The 22,220-nt window shown below is 41.0% G+C and overlaps 1 protein-coding gene across 4 annotated transcripts in view; it reads right to left on the bottom strand.

The window, feature by feature from the left end:
• Window positions 1-22,220, bottom strand: part of GNE (glucosamine (UDP-N-acetyl)-2-epimerase/N-acetylmannosamine kinase) — a 43,150-nt gene that overhangs the window by 4,997 nt on the left and 15,933 nt on the right. For all 4 annotated transcript variants that reach the window (XM_032306569.1, XM_032306571.1, XM_032306568.1 and 1 more), the window contains exons 2-10: window positions 19,811-20,016; window positions 15,510-15,961; window positions 12,232-12,384; window positions 9,891-10,103; window positions 6,374-6,461; window positions 5,419-5,629; window positions 2,679-2,808; window positions 2,107-2,328; window positions 51-233 (exon numbers count right to left, since the gene is read on the bottom strand). In XM_032306569.1, the coding sequence (XP_032162460.1) occupies window positions 51-233; window positions 2,107-2,328; window positions 2,679-2,808; window positions 5,419-5,629; window positions 6,374-6,461; window positions 9,891-10,103; window positions 12,232-12,384; window positions 15,510-15,961; window positions 19,811-20,016 (1,858 nt within the window). The remainder of the gene's footprint in view (window positions 1-50; window positions 234-2,106; window positions 2,329-2,678; window positions 2,809-5,418; window positions 5,630-6,373; window positions 6,462-9,890; window positions 10,104-12,231; window positions 12,385-15,509; window positions 15,962-19,810; window positions 20,017-22,220) is intronic.

The raw sequence follows: 22,220 nt of genomic DNA, 5'->3' as shown, positions 1-22,220 counted from the left end.
ATACTTGTCTACTGTTTAGCTATTTAATTCCTCAGGTGAAAGAAACCAACCATCATGTAGCTTCTTTGCTTCCCTCTGCAAGGCCATTCCAGAGGCGTAGGCTTCAATACATCCACGACCTCCACAGGAACAATCAGGCCCATCCAGAGACACAACAAGGTGACCAAGTTCTGCAGCACAGAAGGAGCTTCCATGGATCAGCTCGTGCTGATGGATGATCCCCCCGCCGATCCCTGCAGCGAGAGAACAGTCACTGAGATGGCTCTCAGTTCACACAGGAAGCTGGGATACAGCAACGCTTCGTCCGTTTAGCAGTGTGGCATGTGGGGTTCTTTCCTAAGTAGCTGACATTTAACTAAGTACCAGCATTTCATCTGGAAGCATTCTGGAGGGAAATGCTTTAAGCAGATCCCCAACCCTAACCCTAATGCTGGAACCATTTGGCTCGCTGTGGTTTCAACGACAGCTGTGGGGAACAGACCCATGTAGGCTCAGACTCACTGTGTGACAAGTATGCCACCTCAAGCTCTCACGGCCTGTCTCCTCACCGAGGCCATCTCTAACAATAAATAGCCTCATCACCCATGAGAGCACAGGATGTCCTCAACCAAGCAAGACAAGAGCCAGCAGAGTCTAGCGGACAATTCTGCATGGTCTTCTGCAGACTTCTTGGGAGGTTCTGGTAGATTTCAGCCCCCACTGCCCTCAAGACAACCTGGATAATGGCTTCCACCTACTCTGTTCTCTTCCCGTTTCTTCATTCCTGCTTCTCAGCATCACCTCCTACATAAAATACCCTAAGTCCTCATCTTGGGCTCTGGTGTAGGGGAAACCCAACAGAAGACCATCTTTCCAAAATATATCATGTACCACCCTGTTTCTCAAACAAAGTGTACAAAATATGATTTTGCCTCTTCTTAATGGCACCACGTCTAAAAATCTGTGACTCAGTGATTATGAGTATCAGTGACTCTCTTGTTTGTGGAGTTTAGGAGTCATTAAGGAGAAAAGCCTGAGAAGGCCCTGCTTTCTTATCCTGCCATCAGTTACTTCCCATGGCACCAACTCTTCAACTCCTCCCCTCTAATCTGCAGACTGTCTGCTCTGACAGAACATCTAGGAAATGATATGCGACCTTGCTAATACTGTGTCTGAGACTAGGAGAAGGGCTTGAGCTTCCAGGGGAGGTAGAGGAGGAGAGTTGACCAGCACACACATTTTGAAGTTAGACCTATCTGGGATCACATGGTGGCTCAACCACTTACTGGCTGAGTCTGTTTCCTCATTTGGAAAACAAAGCAGGACTAAGCAAAAATGGGGGAGTAGGCAGCTCCAGAAGTCCATCCCTCCACTAAAGCAATGAATAAATCGGCAAAAACTCTCAGAACCAATTTTTTTGGAACTCTGGATACTAACAAGTTTGTAACAAAAAGAGGAATGCTTAATCAAGGAAAAAAAAAAAAAACAGCTGAATTTTTATAAGAAGGCTTTCTGGCATTTTCTGGTCCCAACACCCACTCCCCTGTTTGGTAGCCCTGAACCAGCCCACATTCTCAGCAAAGATGGTAGTACTGGAGTAAGCAAGACAAACTCTATTTTCAAAAAACTGTTCTAGTTTGTATTCACCTACTTGGCAGCTCCTAGAGGACCAGCTCAAAGAGCTTGTTATGTCATCTACCACAGAACTGGAGGGGGCTACCCGGGGCAGGGTTGGGGGGAGGTGGGGGAGTGTTGTCAAAGACATTTACAGGAAAAATCTGTTTATTAGTCTCTGCTGCCCAGGATAACAGCTGCTAGTTGAGGCAAATATTATACTAACCAAAAAGACTGGGAGAAGAAGCTGGGAAGGAGAAGCTTCGGGGAGTAAGAGCTCTGAATAGCTCTGACAAGTCTCTGGGAGTCTGAGGTCCACATGTGTACCCAGGGCAGGGCACACGCTTAGGAAAGCCTAGGAAGGCCCTATGCACTCACAAGGGGTTCCCCTTCTGGCTCTACTCAAGCAGGAGGTGGAGACTGAAGCAGACTTACAAGCTCCCTGGAGGACACCGAGGGCATGCCCCAACACACACTCGAACTCCCAAAGCGACCTTCGCTTACTCCACTCACCTGTGCCTGTGATAAGTGTCACAAAGTTTTCCAGGCCCTTTCCTTGGCCAAATTTCCTTTCTGCCAGGGCAGCACAATTGCCATCGTTGTCCACCCACACGGGGAGATGCAAGGTGTCAGAGAGCGGGCTCCTGAGGTCCACAGAGTTCCACTCTTGAATCAGTTTGGTTGAATGCAGCACAACTCCTTCCCGAGGATTTACACGGCCGCCCGTAGAAATACCTGAGCTCCACCACACACGCCAGGAAAACAATTCTCATAAGCAATCTTAGAAAAAAGTGTGCCCACTTTCTGGGTTTCAAACACAAATTAATTCACCCAAAATCTCCTAAGACAAATATTACCAAAGACTGCAAGGAAATGTCAGGCAATTCTGAGCTACATCTGCAGCTCCTCACCTCTGTACCCATAATGATGACTGCTGCTCCAGAAAGTCCCCATGCTTGGGACCCACAGACAGGACCTGGAGCCACATACACAGGGCAGTGACCTGACGGGTCAGTCATGCATCAGAACTCAGTAAAATCTGTATCAAAATGAACATTTCTTGAATATGCAATTCACAAGCTCACCTACTCCCAAAATTCTGCAGTTCAGTTTTACAGCTTCTGCCGCAGCTTCTACACACATCTGTAGGATTAAATTAATCCTCTCTTCGTAGGTTTTAGGATTGAACTGAGTATACTTCTTAACAATTTCACCCTAAAAGAGAAAACAAACAACCCCTATCTCACTTATCTTACCTAAGGAGTGTCCTGTGAATTTTCTGACCTCTTTCGCGCTGAATCGGGCTTCGCTACAGGACGGAGAGGCCTGCAGACCCCGCCGGGTGCTTGGAGGGGAGCCGCTCCCACGTAGGCCAGCCCTGGGGTCCACCCCAGCCGTCTTGGGGAAGCCATCCCCAGGAGTGGCGGCTCCAAAGCAAACCCTGGCCCCTCACCATGCCAAGTGAATGCTGGCTCATCTCAATCTTGGTGAGAAGGTCATAGTTTACTCTTTCAGGGTGACCAAATTTACTTGCTTAAAAACTAAGGCAGTTAAATAAATATGCTAAGGAGGTTAAGCTTTAATCACCCATAAAGGAAAGCCGTAAAAGCAGGGTTCTATGATGTTTATATTACCACGCTTTGTGGGCAGCCCTCTCAGGCCCCCTCCCTCCCTAGGAGCTTTGTACTATCACTTTGCTGTTGCTCAATAAACTTTGCTTTGCTTCCCGCCCCCACAAAATAAATAAATTACTGTGGTTTGTGATATGTTTTAATACTATGTCAAGGAGAGTCTCTCCTAAATTATTTTTTTTTAAGATTTTATTTATTTATTGACAGACAGAGATCACAAGTAGAGAAGCAAGCAGAGAGAGAGAGGAGGAAGCAGGCTCCCTGCCGAGCAGAGAGCCGGATGCAGGGCTCCATCCCAGGACTCTGGGATCATGAACCTAGCCGAAGGCAGAGGCTTTAACCCTCTGAGCCACCCAGGCGCCCCTCTCCTAAATTATTCTTTTTAAAAAAAATTTTTCTTTGGGGCACCTGGGTGGTTCAGTAGGTTAAAGCCTCTGCCTTCGCCTCAGGTCACAGTCTCAGGGTCCTGGGATCAAGACTCACATGGGCTCTCTGCTCAGCAGGGAGCCTGCTGTCTGCCCCCCCCCCATCCCTTATCTGCCTCTCTGCCTACTTGTGATCTCTGTCAAATAAATAAATAAAATCTTTAAAAAAAAAAAAAAAGACTTTAAAAAAAATGTTAAACTTATAATTCAATTTGCAAAGTGTTGACATTTTAACAATACTCTTTACATTATATGCTAAAATTTTATAATTTTCTTTATATAAATTACATAGTTTTGGGGTTTACATGATTCTTACAATTTTTCTGGTGGTTGTTCTGAATAGGCTCTTTTTCCATTCTTTCATTACTAATGGATTTTGCCCATTTACAAAGGTTAGGGCTGTCTCTAATGACTGTCATTACAAATAAACCTAGGGGCACCTGCATGGCTCAGCTGCTTAAGGGTCCAACTCTGGATCTCGGCTCAGGTCTTATTCTTATGGTCGTGAGTTTGAGCCCCACGCTGGGCACCACGCTGGCTGTGGAGCCTAGTTAAACTAAATAAACAAACAGGAAAGCAAACCTAACTGATGTTCACTGTGCAGCAGAATCACCCAGACTTTGAATAAATACTGATGCTGCCCAGAGATGCAAATTAGTCTTGGGGTGGGAGCCAGGTATCTATATATTTTTTAAAGCTTCTAGGTAATGCTAATGTGCAGTCAGCTAACAAACACTCACTTACAGGAAAACTCAAAAATCTTTGCCTAAAAGTTCATGTTAAGTAGGAAGTCACTGATATTTATATATTTATCCTAACATCTAACCATTTTGCTCAGGTGTCTTTTTAATTCTGCAAGCTTATTTATTCATATTGTCTATAATATTTTTTGTTTTACTCTGTGCACAATCTCCACTTGTGCTGTCTGTCCCTTGCTTTTATTCCCTTCCTAACTTCCAGAATTATGTGCAATAATGTTGCAGAAAACATGTTTCTTTTCTTCTTGATTTTAATAGGAATGTTTCTAGAATTTGACCACTACAGAGGGTTCTGGCCAGTGATACAGAAAGATCATCTTTAAGAAAACCTTCTATTAATGCTTTTTAAAGAGTATTTACAAAGGAGACATTGGTCTCTTTTGAGAAAATTATGTTTTGTTTTACTTTATTTGACCTAAACAACTTTATTTTTTTAAACCCTTGCCATTTCTCACAGATTCCTAAAATTTTACATACCTATAATATTTCAAAGGTTTTTCTTGTATGTTTATTCTTAAGTCATCAGAGGCCATTTTAACATGAACAATTTATGTTTTTATGAAGGCACTCTCAGTTTCTGTCAACGCTGTGTTGATCTTTTGGTTATAGGATTGAAGGTATGCTGTACTCAACTAAAATCATGTGCTATCTAGAGAAAATGCAGTTCCCTTCACCATTTGCTGACACCCTTCCCTAGATAGTGACAGTAATCAGCACGCTCCATGCTTTACCAAGTACAGAATTCCAGGTCTCCTGGATGGCAAGAGCCCTCTCTGGTGCATAAGGGGTCTCCCACTGTCAATTCAAGTCTACTAACTTGGATTCCCAGAAAATTTTACTTCTTTGAAATGTTAATGCTTAGTAAAATAGTGAGGCAAACATTGTAATGGATCCAAATGTCAATACTGTGGGCAAATGATTACAAGCTCTAATGTTTCTAGTCCTACCTTCCAAACATATTTTAAAAAAATCATTTACATAACATATGAAGTTAAGACTTGGGAATTTTACCTTCATGCTGACTATTGCGACTCGGAGGTTTGTCCCACCGAGATCAACAGCCAAGGCACTTAGAGTTTCAAGAATATGGTCAATATCTTGAGAGATATTCTCCTTCACAGGAGGAAAGCAGAATTTCTTTTGTAGTGGCTCTTGAAGATCAATAGATTTAAGAAACTTCAAAATCCTCGGAACAGCATTTCCATCCCCATAGATCTTTGAACTGCAAGATCAAAAAAATCAATTAAACACTTCTCTCATACATTTTAAATGACATGGAGGACATGGTGCTAACAGAAACCGAGACTTCAGGTAATAAAGTTGTGCTTCTTCATTTTAAAATAACATCTGATATCACCAGCAACACAGTAGGTATGTGCACATTACTCACAGAAGGTCTAATTCTACTGTTGACTGAAATACAGCTATTTTCAGCCTCAGATACCAATAATGAATGCCTCTATCATTAAGGAGAAATTATGTTAGTTAAGCTAATTTCAGAATGTAACCTAGTTTGGGACAACAAATTTATTTATTGCTTTCTTCATCTTTGCATTCATGGGAAAAATGGTTATTTTCAGAATTCAAACATTCAAATATAGGAAAATCTCATTACTTTGAAAGAGAGAGGAGAGCAGTCTAAATTACAAGGTTGAACTAGACTATTTTTAAAGAAAATCAATCATTTTCTCCTATTTACAAAAAGTCAAAATAGGCTCAAGAGGTATTTTCCTGGCAGAAGTGCTATATTAATTAACTGAGACAAATAAAAGAAGTTACCCTCCATTTGAACCCTTGGTAGAATAACAGGGGTTCTATCAGCAAGCCCTGCCTCACTCGCAGCTAGGGGACCCCGACGGATGTAGAATGAAAGCTCTGTTAAAATGACTGAAAAATGATCACAGCTTAAAAATGGTACCCAAGGCAGCTCCCCTTTGAAATCACTTTAGAAGGAGTATATACTCACCAAGGGTATTGTTTACCAAACTGAAGGTGCAATGCTTGCAGTATTTTGTCTTGGGTATCGGCATCCCGGACATGAAGGACATTCTCCCCTAGGTGAACCCAGTGACACATTATAATGATTTGAAAGTGGAAACGTCCAAAGAATAAAGAAATTAGCAATTTGTTGTGCTGTGCTCATAATTAACCCTGAAACCCAGAGGACTTCAAATGAGTCCATTAGAGCAACATCAACTTTTCTCCTTTATACGTTTTAAAGCACTCTCAGAAAGATTTCCATGTATCAAATACTTACGAACACTAGGGTCCTTTATTCCCAAAGAGAATAAATGAAGTTTTTATTGATTTATTGAAATAAATGATATGCATGAATCTAGCACCTGAGTACAACCCTCCCCGCCCTAGTCATCCAGTGTGCCCACTCTCTCCATCCACCTGCCTTCCGTCTACTCAGCTGGCTGGTCAACCACTTTGTTTCCACGTATTTTCTGACCAATGTGATGGAGTCAATACAGTGAAAATGGCCATATTTTTCAATAGTTCTGGCTAAGAAGAGAAGAGTGGGAGCCAGAAAGAGGGAGTGGAGCTGTTCTTTCTAAGACGTGAGAGGCCGAGGAATGTTTCAGTGAGAAGGAGGCTGAAGATCCATGGCCAAGAAAGGATGCCCCTGAGTTCCCAGAAAAGGCAGGAAGGGGGGAGATCTAGAACATGGGAGAAGGCTGAGCAGTGGGCAGCACAGAGAGATGCCACACCCTCCAAAGTAAGTAGGTGAGAACAAAAGGATGGACAGGCATTGTGCTTATCCAAGTGTGGTGACACAACATACAAGACTGCCTTTGACAACAGAAGATCCACTGCAAATCCAGCGTTCAACTGTCTGTTCGCACAGTCCTTCAGCTCTCCGCAGAGTCAACTCCGTCTCTTCAAAACAATTTCTTTTCTGGGCTTTACCGCTATCACCCTCCTGGATTTCCTCTGACCCCACTGGCATTTTCTTTTCAGTCTTCCTTGCCGGCCCCTTCCTCCTCACTGGAACTCTGAATGCTGAAGGGCTCCAGCCGCTGGTCCTGGGCTCCATTCTCTTCCCTATTTACATGTCGGTCCTGGGCAATCTCATGTAGTCCCTTCGTTTGAAATGACATTTCCGGCAGAGGGCACCATTATCCTCCACATCCTTTCTCTGTACTTGTAACAGAATTTTTAGCTGCACATCTAATAACTGAGCTAAAGACTATATTCTTTGGCTTCTCCTTCAGCTAGATGTGACCCTGTGACTATATTCTGATAGGATATGTGAAGAAATATTTGCAACTTCCAAGTTGTGCTTTTATAAGGAAGGACACCTTTCCTCTCTTCCTTTCCAATGGCTAAAATGTGGACCTGACAGCAAGAGTTGGAGCATCTATCAAGAAGACAGACAGAGGCTAATTCTCTGATGACCACGGAGCTATACCAATGAGAAAGAGAATCTAACTTATTTAGACACTATTATTTTGGGTCTCTCTGTTATAGCAGATGAACGGATATCTTAACTACACACCATCCACATATCAATCACTCTCAAATTTCTATCTCCCAACTCTGACTCTCCATACAACTATCAGAGCTGCTTGCTTGCCATGTCCACTTTGAAATCTGATAGGCATCTCAAATTTAACATGACTACTGGAGAACTCTTAATTCCACCCTCCCAAATGTGTTCCTCCTGCAGTGTCCCCTATGTCAGGAAAGAGTACCCCACTGCTCAATCCAAAAATCTAGAAGTTTTTTCCTTTCACTGCTCACATCCAAGCAGCAGCAAGTACTCTAACAAACCCCAGACCTAAACTTTGTCCCTCTCTGTTATTACCAGGTACTCTAAGCCACTATCAGCTCTCATATGAACTGAAACTCTTAAGTGGTCTCCCTGCTTCCAGTCCTGTCCCACCATACTCCACTCTGCACGGAGCAGCAGAGTGGTCTTTCCAAAATGCAAGTCACATCATGTCCTCCTCCCATAAATGGCTTCCCATGATACTTAGAAATACATCCCAGATTATCTAACCTGGCTTACGGAGGTCTGCTTCCTTCTCTAACATCATCTCATATCACTCTTCCTCTTGCCTACTACCCTACCAGCTACACTGGCCCTTCTGTTTCTCAGCCACATCAGGCTTGTTCCCATCTTAGGGTCTTCGCACTGGCTGTTCCCTCTTTTCCTCCCTGATCCTCACATAGCAGATTCGTTGTCACTTGGGTCTCAGCTTAAGTGTCATCTCAAGGAGGCCTTGTCATCTAATGTATCCCATCATATTACCTGTGTTACAGGCTACACAGCACCCAGGAGGTCTGATACTTGTTTTTTTGGTCTATCATCAATCTCCCCTCCCTCTAGAATAAAGTTACATGAGAGCTCAGCCCGGGTTAGTATAATGTACCGCCAAATCCCAGTGCCTAAACACAGTAGGTGCTTATTAAATATTTTCTTAATGAATGAAGTTGAAAGAATTTCCATTCAATGGGTTGTATTTTCTCTGTGAAGTGGGGAACAAAGTAGTACGTTGGGAATGAAAGAGGAAGAAGACCTAAAGGTAATAGAAAATTAGGCTAGCAACTACATACACAGAAAGAGCAGAGCTGGAATGAACCTCTCTGATTCTAGTCTAGTTCTTTACCCCCAGAGTACATATACTTCCATTAGCTACAGAAATATATTTGTATGGATATTATTAGAACTTGGACTAATATTAATAAGATCTAACTGGACCAGCAAATTCATTAATAATTATCCTTCTTACACTTCTGTTAAGGGGGCATCTTATTTAGAACTTCCATGCTCTAAAGTATTCGTTAAAGGAACTCTACTGCACCCACAGATGAAAGACTGGCATTCATATACTTACAACACAATCATTCTATCTCTTAGCTCTGACATTATAAAGACAATAAAAATGTTAAGTGGAGGCCTAAAAAAATTGATAATCACATGGTGTTATTTATAGATTTTAGGCGACAACTGGCCATTTACCTCATTCACTCACTTGTTCATAAAAGTGCATTCCAGCACTGATACATGCAAACCTTGTAATAATTCAAATACATGATAAAAAAAATGTCACAGATGGGGGCGCCTGGGTGGCTCAGCGGGTTAAGGCCTCTGCCTGCGGCTTGGGTCATGATCTCAGGGTCCTGGGATCGAGTCCCGCATCAGGCTCTCTGCTCTGCAGAGCAGAGAGCCTCCTTCCTCCTCCTCTCTCTCTCTCTGCCTGCCTCTCTGCCTACTTGTGATCTCTCTCTGTCAAATAAATAAATAAAATCTTTAAAACAAAACAAAAAAAATGTCACAGATGTATAAGGGGGAGCTCATATTTAATGCCTCTCTCCTCACACTTCCCTAGCTACTGCCTACACCAACGGAGGCCAAGTTGCTAATCCGACTGGTCAGACAGCAGGACAACGACCACACTGTGTTCACCAGTGGGCAGGAGCCACTGATTCCATATATATTTCTAGTCTGCTGAGACACAAACTGAGGTAAATACCTGTTTCTCTTCCAATCTGACGTGTTCCCAGATTGATCACAGGTGTTCCAAAAGCTCCAACCTCTCGTACTCCACAGCTGCTGTTCCCAATCATACACCCAGCATGGGCGACCAGCTGTATAAACTGGTCAAATGGGACATGTTTCACTGCACGGAAATTGGGATGATGCTCAATGCCCTTCTTCCGCATCACTCGAACCATCTCTTTGCTCCCTGCGAAAATGGAAAGAACCACCTGTTAAACAGTTTATGAGATAAACCATTTCCCCTGGCAAGTAAAGCCCCACTTCAAAAAACTACCCTATAAAAATTCATGATGGTAATTAGGGAGATAGTAACTTTAATTACCGATCTTTTCAGGAATGATGAAGAGCTAAAATGTCTGGTCAGGTCACTTCATCAGCTCATCTAGGAACTTTAAACAGCAGCATTTGGGACTTTTCAAACAGATTCAGCAATGTAAATTGCCTTTTATTAATGCCCCCAGTAAAAGCTCTACTTTAAACAGCAATTAAGAGGTTCAAAGACACTCCAACAGTCTCTATGTCTTAGGCTGGGAGTTCCTAAATTGAAAAATCTTGGGCTCCACACACCGAGCTGATCAGAGAGCCTCTGCCTCAGCTAGGCTCATAGTTACTTTAACAGCTCAACTGGACAGCACTCCCACTCTTATGAACTGAGCGCCAAGAAAATACATGTAGATTCTGATACTGTAGCTGATACTTTATTTCAAATGCATGATTTTTAAAACAAATGTATGAAAGGGAGGCAATATTTAATGCTTGGATTGCCTCTTTCTCACCCTTTCCTAGCTACCATCTAGAAGGGAGACAAGGTTGCTATCAAGATTGGTTAGACAGCAGGACAGGGACCACAGACCACACCGTGTTACCACACTGTGTTCACCAGTAGGCAGGGAGCTATTGACTTAAGAAAAGCTGGACATGCATGTGTTTTCTCTCTTTTTAACATTTTCTGTGGCAAGGTAGATAACAGATTCAGGGTGTAAGTCCTTACAGCAGGCTTGGCCACGTCTCTATGCCCAGTCCTGCTGGAGCACACCGGTCACTGACTATAATTACTGTAGTATTTGGTATGCCAGAAGATGGCACTATTCCAAGATTCAAATTTGGGCTCAGTGAAGGCTTTCTCTGGCCTTAAGCCTAAACAGGACACTACTTTTACCCTACTTTGTTGGGGAATTGGGCCATACATCACAAAATGATAAAGAGATGCCATGATTATTTCCCTATTGTTCCTTGTGTGTATTTTATCAAAAACCCTGTGAGGAGGACAGGTGAGTGCCAGACATGATTTAGGTACTCCTTGGACCCTTTACTTTCCTAGAGGAAAAAATCTCTAATTCTAAAGTATATACAATCAGGAATGTTTATAACAAATAGAGTATCGCTGACAATGAATACTGAGTGAGAGACATATAATTAATTACCAAATGTTTACAGAAATTGAAAGGATTAGAAGAATCAACATTAAGGTTTTTTGCAATACTAGTACACCACCTGGATGAAACCTGGGTTGGGGAGTCTTAATTTCTTTTTTTCCAGCTAAGATCCTACGTTGTTTCCCCCAAACAGAAAAGATTATTCAAGAGACACTAGGAGAGGGATACCTTCAGAGTAAGATGGTAACATCTTGGTATTGCAGAGAAGGGTCCTGCCTCCTTCATCAAAAAAATGCCTAAATCTCAGCAGTAAGTGGCATCAGCTAAACCAGTAATTCAAAATTCTGCAGTGTCAGGCCCTGCTCTGCATTTCTCATTTATATCTCATCTTCCCGTTAACCTGCTTAAGGTCTCACCAGCACCAAAGGCTACAGTACCGTCCACCAGCAGGAGGTCGAGATCAGGCTTGAGGATGAACTGGTTGGGCACTCCAGATTTCAAATGCCTATGCCCAAGACCAAGGTATAGCTAATATAAATAAGTAAGAAAACGAGAAATAACAACAGTGGCTAGTTTACGGCACTCACTAGGATCATTACTTTCCCAGAGATCCCCTTTCACCTTCTAAGGCTAACGTCTTTTAGCTACTGCATTTTCTCACTGGTGGAAACTGGAGGGAAGAGACTAAATTTGGAACTACAGTGGAGGCCGGAGAAATTTTTTGTAGTATTTCTTTCGTATTCAGTTTCTACTAAACTTGGCAAAAACATCACAAGCTTCCATCTGCTACAAACTCAGCGATCCCCTAATAAATGGAATGCATTTCAGACTACAATGGCTTCAATGGTAAGATCAGCAAGACAGAAGGGGCAGTTAAAAGAAGACATAATAGAAACATAACATCGGAAAAGTTGGTGGCATAACTTCAGTTTCAATTACCTGCATCAATGTTTGGAAACAGAACTAGGGTCCGCTTGTTAAATGAGATAAGCGCATCCAGTGTTAATTCAAACATTTTTATGGAATGCTTAATGTCAGTGGTCACAGGGTGCTGTAGTGCAACAATGTAATCTTTAGATTTTACATCATCACCTGTTTAAAGAAGATCAAACCACACTGCATCATTAGTTAAGAATCTTAAAGAGGAAGAAGCAAATTCTAAAAAGTAAGATCCCAAAGTCTGTGCTTAAAAATTCCAAGATAAAAACAGCTTGCCACATCCCAGGCAGAGTATCTGAATATAGGATCAAATGTTAAGAACACAGAGGAACAAGTCCTAGAATCCAGCAAAAGGCGCTTGCTACCACAAACAACATATGTAACTTTAAACAGCAGTCACTAGAATCTGTTGCTTTAAAATTCAAAATATTTCAAAGCATTAGAAAAATGTAAATCTTCCCCATTTCTAACCAGTGTTTCTAATGAACTGTCAGCAATGAATGAACTGCTGATGCTCAAGATGACTTTAATCCATAGCCAGCAGAAATAAGAGAACAAGAAATAACAGTAATGGCTATTTCCCTGCAGAGTATAGGATCAGTACCTTCCTAGAGATACCCTTCCACCTTCTAAAGTTTGTCTCTGGGCTACTGCATTTTCTCCTTGGTGGGAACCAGAGGAAGAGACAAAACATGAAACCTCTTGCTCCTCGATATGCAATTTCTGACATCACTCTGCTTCGTCTCAGCCCTTCTACACGACACTTTCCATTAAGGTATCATCATTTTGTTTAATGTTGTGAAGTTCTCTATTTACTGTGGTATTTCTTTCATTATTAGGAATTTAACAAGTCTTCTTAACCTTTTTTTTTTTTTTTTTAAGAGAGGGAAGGGGAGGGGCAGAGGGAGAGGGAGAAAGAATCTTAAGCAGACTCCATGCCCAGCACAGAGCCAGACACAGGGCCCGATCTCATGACCCTGAGATCATGAACACAGCTGAAATCAAGAGTCAAACACTTAACTAATAGGGCCTGCCAGGTGCCCCAAGTCTTTTTAACAATATGCTAATATTTTTACTAGGACTGTTATTTATTTGTGTTCTGAAGACGACGTTGTACGCTCTAAGTGGCCTACCCAACCCTGTTCTTCCTAGAAGCAGAGTAATACCATCCGAAGTTGCAGGTGGAGAAGTAGTTACAGGTTTTGCACAAAACATATGGCCACGGGTGGGTGGCTTTGACTCACGGTCTTTTCTTTTCCACCAGCTTTACAAAAAAAAATCGTTTTTGCTGTTTTGTCATCCTTCTTTTTATAAAGAAGCTGCTGAAATGGTTCCAAATAGAACCTTAAGCCCCATAAGTATAGTCTTGCCACATTTTGCTTTGTAAGGGGTATGTTCTATTCATTACAAGTTTTTCAGAAATACAGTTTTTTCAGAATCCATCTAGAGCAAACAGAATAATCAGAATGCAAGAGTGTTCACTTAAAGCATACAAAAAGGAGGGGCACCTGGGTGGCTCAGTTGGTTAAGTGTCTGCCTTTGGCTCAGGTCTTGATGCCAGGGTACTGGGATCCAGCCCTACATCAGGCTCCCTGCTCAGCTGGAGCCTGCTTTTCTCTCTCCCTCTGGTCCTCCACCCAGCTCATCCTCTCTCCTTCTCTCAAATAAATAAAAATCTTTTTTTTTTTTAAAAACAGAAGAAGAAGAAGAAGAAGCATACAAAAAGGAGAGACTGAAGTGACAGAATTTGTTCCATTGGCATCTAGACAGGCTCCTTGGTAACTAATATCTGTGCAAGGGTAAGAAATACACAGATTGGATTAACGCATTATAGGAAAACCCTATTCCTTACTTGTTCTAATGTGATCTAAATTAAAAATATACACAATCACAAGGTACCAGGGTGGCTCAGTCTATTGAGCTCTTGTCACAAGGTCTCAGGGTCACAATCTCATGGGTTGTGGGATCAAGCCCCATGTGGGCTCCACACCCAGCAGGGAGTCTGCCTGAAGATTCTTTCCCTCTGTCCCTCCCCACACTTGCTTAAAAAAATACACACACACACACACACACACATAGACTCACACACAATCACTAAATCAATTTTTTGTGGAGCCCAACACAGGATTTGAACTCATGACCCTGAGACCAAGACCAGAGCTGAGATCAAGGGTCAGTGGCTAACCGACTGAGCTACCCAGGTGCCCCACTAAATCAATTTTCTATTGATTAATTTCATTAAATTATAGATCTACCTCTTTAAAAAAGGAGAGTCGCAAATGTTGAAGAATGATCTTGATTTGCCCTCTAGATAGTACTCTTGCTGTAAATTAAGCAATGATGTTGTTTATCAAACAATTTTCTTTCCTCTTATTCAAAAAAGGTAATTTCCAGGAAGCTAGATCATTGATCAGTGAAGATTTCAGAACTTAAGGCTATTTACAGAAATAATACTAATGGTACAACTATGATTTTTGCTTTCATTATAATCAGCAGAGCCCCTTATATTAGTAAGTAATTATAGCTTCCTGGCTTCAATATTATCTAAGTATTCCAACAATCTCATATGAGAGACGTTAAAATTAAAAATAGTTTTATCAGGGGTGCCTGGGTAGCACAGTTCAGCATCTGACTCTTGGTTTCAGTTCAGGTTGTGCTCTCAGGGTCATGGGATCAGGTCCCGAGTCGGGCTCCATGCTCAGCATGGTGTCTGCTTGGGATTCTCTCTCCTTCTCCCTCTCACCCCTCCCCCCACACTCTGTCAAAAAAATCTTTTTAAAAAAGTATTTTCATTCCCCAAAAAACAAAATACAGGAAAACAAAAACCAAAACATCCATAACTCTACTAACCAGAAGTCAACATTATAAATGATTTGGTATACATACTTCTTCACCTTTCCATTATATTACAGATTTTATTAAAATAGCATCATTTATACATATAATTCTGTAGCTTGCTTTTCCCCCCTTGTTGTTATATCAGGATCTCTCCTTGTAACTATTTACCCATAGCATATTTAATGGATTAAAAGCATACCATTCTATAAACTATAGCAAAGATTTTTTAAAAATACAACCCAGTAAGACTATTCCACAGAAAAGGTGAGTCTCAGAGAGTTGAAGTCATACCATAGGGTGAGATCTATGAACTAAAACTTTAATCTTCTGAATTCTAATGGAATATTCTACATTCAGTAGTTTCTAAAAAACAAACAAACAAACAAACATATCCAAACAGACAAAAACCACCATTAGACTGAATAAAGTTTGATACGTACCTAACCACATCCGAATAATGCTCATGTAGTCTTTGTTCTTGGCAGAGAGAAGCTTGTCATAGGAGGGGCAGCCCGCCAGAAGGATGCGGTCATGGTCCTCACACATGGATATCAGGTGTTGCTCTGCACTCCGGGTGCAGCATACATGATAATGAGCCAGTTTGGTTATGGCATGTCTGATAGAATCATCAATGGTCCCACTGACTTCCCCACCTTCAATGTGAAGGATTCGGATATTCATCAAGGCGGCAGATGTAGCCAGAGCCAGGGCGTCAAACCTGTCTCCGTGAACAATCATGATATCAGGCTTCAAGCGATTAAGGACATCTGGTAGCTTCACTAGGGCCAAGCCCACTGATTCTACCATGGCTGCCTCATCTTCCCCTCTAACAATTGTGTGCAGCCTGGTGTTAATGTCGAAGTCATCTTGTTCAATCATGCGGTATGTGTTCCTAAAGCAGAAAAGAAATAAAGATATGAGAGCATGTTCAACACAGGGCCATAAAAACATGAAAAAAGTGATAACATCAACCCTGAAGGGAGAAATATTTTATAAAATTTACTTGTTAAAATAGACAAACAAGTATACACAAAAACTAAAAAGCACAGATCATAAGTGCATAGATTGCTTGATTATTTTACATGAATACCCCTGCGGCCATCACCCAGATCAAGACAGCACATCCAGACCCACAAAGTCTCACTACTGCCCTGGTCAGCACCTGGATAGAGAAGCACCTGAAGGAGAATTTTTTTTATTAAAACAGAGACCAGAGTTTTTGGTGGTTAACTTCTTTTCTTTCTCCCTATGTAAATTTTTTAAAAAGAAATATGCTACCTAATTAAAAAAAAAAAGTTACTTATAAAACCAAAATGTACTTTTTTAAAAAAATAGGGAAATCAGAATACTTGACATGTCACTATACTATAAATTTCTGAATGATGAAAATTATCTTCTGAATTTGTACTGTACCACTAATGCAGCATAATTTGGAATGGGATGTAAATGTAGGTTTTACAGCATTAAATTGATTATGAAGGGGTGCCTGAGTGGCTCAGTCAGTTAAGTGGTGAACTCTTGGTTTCAGCTCAGGTCAAGATCCTTACAGTCCCAAGTTTGGCTCCACATTCAGCAGGGAGTCTGCTCCTTCTCTCTCTTGCCCCTCCCCCTATACTTTCTCTCAAATTCTTTCAATTAAAAAATTTTAAAAGTTGGCTAAAAAATGCAATTTCAATTCTCTTTAATGCTTCAGTAACAGCTGCAATTCTCAGTGCCTCAAAATTTTATATTATGACTAGATTTTAAAAGATTTGGCTTTTTTTCCCTAAATATAGATATATTTAGAATATATAATGTAATTCTATATAGTTGTTATAAATATATTTTTAATTGGGAAATACATAAAATTATCATCCCTAAACCTGTCACTCAGCAATACCAATGTAAATCATTTTGATTTTTTCCTAGCCCCTTTATGTATATTTTATAATCTATTTTATAACCTATTTAATCCATTTTATAATCTGTTTAATCCATTTCATATAATATTTTCCCAGATCATGAAATATTCTTTACATCATTTTACATCATATGGACGGTCTAGTAGTCATTTTATAGATTCCTTGGCATTTTCCTATAAAACTATCATACTGTCTGTAAACAAAAACAGTCTATGTTTTCTTGTCTATTTCTCACTTTATTACACTGGCTGTTATAGTCTAGCACAAGCTGAAGAGAGGTGGTAAAAACAAAAATCTTTACCTTGCTCTCTCTCAGGGGGAAGCTTACTTTTATGCTAGCTGTAGGTTTTCCCACCGATGCTCTTTATCAGATTGGGGATTTCCCTTCTATTCAAAGTCTGCTTAGAGTTTTTTTTAATAACTGGGTTAATTTTGTCAATTTTTTTTGGTATTTGTTGAGATGATCATATGTGCTTCCCCTTTATGCTGTTAAGAGGTGAGTAACACTGATGCTCAGATGTTACATCAATCTTGATTTCCCGAGATCAACCTATTTGGTCACAATGTATTACCTGTTTTTTAAATTGCTGGATGTGATTTAATATATATTTTTAAAATTTTATGTCTATCCTCATAAGATATACTAGTCTGAATTTTTTTCTTACAATGTCTTTGTCAGGTTTTATTATCAAGTTTTTTTTGTTTGTTTTTTTTTTTTTAAGATTTTGAGGGCAAGAGCAAGCACAAGCTGGGCGAGGGGCGGAGGGAAAAGCAGACTCCTTGCTAAAGAGGGAGCCCAACGTGGGGCTGGATCCCAGGACCCTGGGACCATGACCTCAGCCAAAGGCAAATGCTTACCAACTGAGCCAACCAGGCCTCCCAAGATTATACTGACTTTATAAAACAATCTGGGAAAATTCCCTGCTTGTCTATTTTCCAAAAGAGTCTATGTAAGATTGGTGTTATTTCCAAACAGAGGGGGAAAAAAAAAGACAAACCAAGAAGCAGACTTTTTTTTTTTTTTAAGATTTATTTGAGAGAGAAGAGAGAGAATTGGTGGGGAGCAGGGGATAGCAGGAGAGGAAGAGAGAAACTCAAACTAACTAACTAAACTTTTTTTAGATTTTATTTATTTATTTGATAGATAGAGAGTGTGCCTGCACAAGCATGGGGAGCGGCAGGCAGAGAGAGAGAGAGAGAAGCAGGCTCCACTGAGCAGAAAGCCCGAGGTGGAGCTCGAACTCAGGATCCTGGAATCATGACCTAAGCCAAAGAACAATCTCAGAAGCTTAATCAACTGAGCCACTCAGGTGCCTCTATAAACTTTTTTTTTTTTTTAAGATTTTATTTATTGGGACGCCTGGGTGGCTCAGTTGGTTAAAGCAGCTGCCTTTGGCTCAGGTCATGATCCCAGGGTCCTGGGATCGAGTCCCACATCGGGCTCCTTGCTCGGCAGGGAGCCTGCTTCTCCCTCTGCCTCTGCCTGCCTCTCTGTCTGCCTGTGCTCGCTCGCGCTCTCTCCCTCTGTCTCTGAAAAATAAATAAAATCTTAAAAAAAAAAAAAAAAAAAGAAAGATTTTATTTATTTATTTGACAGACAGAGATCACAAGCAGGCTGAGAGGCAGGCGGGGATGGAGGGGAAGCAGGCTCCCTGCTGAGCAGAGAGCCAGATGTGGAGCTCAATCCCAGGACCCCGAGATCATAACCCAAGCCAAAGGTAGAGGCTTAAACCACTGAGCCACCAAGGCACCCCTCTAAACATTTTTTTTTTTAAAGATTTTATTTATTTATTTGACAGAGAGATCACAAGTAGGCAGAGAGGCAGGCAGAGAGAGAGGGGGAAGCAGTCTCCCTGCTGAGCAGAGAGCCTGATGTGGGGCTCGATCCCAGAACCCCGGGATCATGACCTCAGCCGAAGGCAGAGGCTTTAGACCACTGAGCCACCCAGGCACCCCTCATTTCACATTTTTAAAACCTTTGAATTTTTGAGCAATGTATCAGTTTCTTCTCTACTCTTTGTAAGTATTTTCTTAGAGAAAATCGGTTTTTAGAGGCAGGTTTTTGTTTACTTTTGTTGTTCTTGTTGCCTTGCTTTTAAAGAATACTCTGAAAAGGCAATTTTACTTTAACACGAGCTTCTTTCATATATAACATGGTCGTTACTAACCATCTTGGGAAGCTGCATTAATGTTTTTATGCCACAAGAGTGCACTAAATGCCATTTTACTACCAAAAACAAACCGAATGTTCACCTTTGGTTTAGACATTCTGTTCCCTCTAAGATTTCCCAACTCTCATTTTTCAAATTTAGACTATGATAACAAACCTAATGATAAACACCAGAATAAAAACCAATGACAATATAACATTCTAATTTATCTTGTAAATTAACTTCTTAAGTCTTGTTTCCTACCTACTACTTGATGCACTATTGATCTATACATGAGTTTTAAGAAAGCAGTACCATTAGAACTCACAAAACATATTACAGGAAGTTACATTATTAGAGTCACACACCATGTAAGTGGCATTTCTCCTGAATGTAACAGGTAATGATAAAAATATTTATAGCTATCATTTATCGAGCACCTATTAAGCAGCTACTCTGTGTGATGGACAATTTGTATCACTATCTCCATTCTTCACAGTAACCTACAACATAGGCTTTCACTCCATTTTATAACTGAGGAACCTGAAGATGCAACTTCTCCAAGGCCATATAAAAACTAAGAGGGAGAGCTGGGATTTGAAGATAGGTCCACTTGGCTACAAGATCCAAGCTCTCTCTAGTACACCAGGTTGCAATGAAGGATATCATAAGAAAATGGTTTCATCTTACCCGTAGTCATCTATCAGGTGAGAGCCAAGTACCACCACATCAAGTTCAAAGAACTCAGGTTCCATTTTAATGCCAAACATGATTGGGGCAAGTTTAGAATAATCAGCACGGTTGCAAGTGGCAACACAAACCCGAAGTTTTCGGTTATTCCCATTCTTCTCCATGACTTGTTTCTTTTGTTTTGAGACGTTCTTAAAATAGAGTTCCTAGAGTTGCAAAAATAAAAATTATTTATCATCAGAATGATAGGTCCTAGATAAAAACACAGAATTTTCTAGTTCTAAGCCTTTTAACCATGATTTAATACAGTGCTTCTTAACCTTTTTTTCCACCCCTGCTCCTGTGTGACACACCCACTGGTATATCCAGAGCTAGGAAATTCCTGCTGACTAATTCCACCCCTTTCTCTCACACTCAAGAAAACACACTGGAATACAATTATGAAACAGTGACATAAATCCGCTCCCTTTTAAAAGCAAGCAATCGTCAGTTCTTTATTAGTTAGAAATTACTTACCACACCTCACAACTGATCCCAACATACCAGACTACTGAGAATAACTGATCTAGTTCAACTCCCTCTCTTTACAGAAAGGGAAACACACGTCTTGAGAGAGGAAATTACTTCCCCAAGATTCAAGATAACATCTTATAAGGGATAAGATCTATTTACCCTCACACTAAACACCCACTATATAAAAAGCCCTGTGATTGGTGTCGAGGAAGAGAAAGGTAGAATAAAAAAGCCTACCTCCAAGGCCTCATTAGCCCCTATAGCCAGTGCCTATAAACCTCTGACAATTCCAAATGCCTACCAGGTATCTCCTGACCCATACACACCTTAAAGTCAATCACCCAAACCGAACTCATTTTTTCCCCTCATTTCCTTTCCTCCTTGCTTGTTCTCTAACTCAGTTATGAACTTCCATTCACCCAAATGCCTTGACCCTGGACATCCTTGTCTTCTCTGTCCCTTACTCTGTACCTACTAAGCCCTGTCAGTTCCACCTCCTTAATCTCTCTCTTTTTTTTTTTAAAGTAGGCTCCATGCCCAGCGTGGAGATCAATGCTGAACTCACAACCCTGAGATCAAGACCGGAGTTGAGATCAAATCAGACGCTTAACCAGCTGAGCCACCCAGGCACCCCTCTACCTCCTAAATATCTTTCAAAACTAGCTCCTCCTCTTCATCCCCACCAGGATATCCCCCAGTCCATCCTCTCATTTTAGGTCTGAACCATTGTTAACAGCTGCCAAAGTAGTCCGCCTATCTCTAGCCTTGCCCTGCCTCCCACAGACTTTCAGAGTGATCTTTCCAAAGTTCAGAAATTTGATTATCATGCTCAACAGAATATACAACCTATGAATAAAGTCCAAATTACTGATCTGGACCTACCCCATCTTTCCAACCACTTCGCCCTGACCTACAATTACCCTTACTCTGTGCCAAAGCCACACTAACATACCTATAGTTCTACCAGTGAGTCTCCAAATCTCTGTATATAGTATTGTAGATATATGTACCCTTAGGCTAAATTTCCTTTCCCTCTGGCCTGGGCTTCTCCTCATCCTTCAAAACTCGGTCTAAGTGTTGCCTCTTCTTGAAAACCTCTACATAAACTTCAGTTCCTCTTCACTTCACCCCTTTTAGCTGCTACCTTCCTCTGAGCACTATGGCCCTTCCAAACACATATATAGTTTTGCTTGACTCCTCTCCCCACATCCACCCACTCTCCTCCCGCCATCTATAGCCTCCATTCAAAGTAAAAATCATGGGTAAGGGATAAGAGATGTTCTAAACTTCTCTGTATCAAATGTAAAATTCCACCTCATGGAGTCAATGCTTTTGCTTCAATGTCAATATTTAGACTTTGCCATCAGGCATACAAAGAAGCTTGAATAAAGATGCCAGGAGTAGGGGAGTTACCCTTTAAATCAGGGTAAACTCTAAACCCTACTGGAAATCTCATCAGCTGCCATCTCATCTCTATTAGGCTCAAACTTCTGTGAGAACACAAACTGCCCCATCATTAGGCCCATTCTGAACTCAACAGTCTCTGGTCAAAGCTAATTCCACCCAACAGAAAGCATTTATGATATAATGAAATAGACATTCTGTCAAGAGAGCTGTATTCACTAGTTCTAAGCACTACCTAATCATTAAAGACAAAAATGTTTCTCCAAAAATGGCTGTCTTAAATGTTGTTGTACATAATCCTTCCTTCAATGATCATTAAATTTCAGCTGAATAAAATGTTGGTGATACTCAACTTGCTGGGTGAGGCAAAGCAAATCTTTCATGGTTGGTCAATTTGTTTTTATCTTAAAAGAATGTAAACATCACCTCACAATACTAAAATGCTTAGTATTTACCAAATAACTCAAAAGTTATTTTACTAAAACCGAGAGTA

The sequence above is a fragment of the Mustela erminea genome, chromosome 12 (genome assembly GCF_009829155.1).
Source record: "Mustela erminea isolate mMusErm1 chromosome 12, mMusErm1.Pri, whole genome shotgun sequence".
Taxonomy (NCBI): Eukaryota; Metazoa; Chordata; class Mammalia; order Carnivora; family Mustelidae; genus Mustela; species Mustela erminea.
The sequence above is the reverse complement of the archived record's forward strand: the minus strand, read 5'-3'. Positions and strand labels throughout refer to the sequence as shown.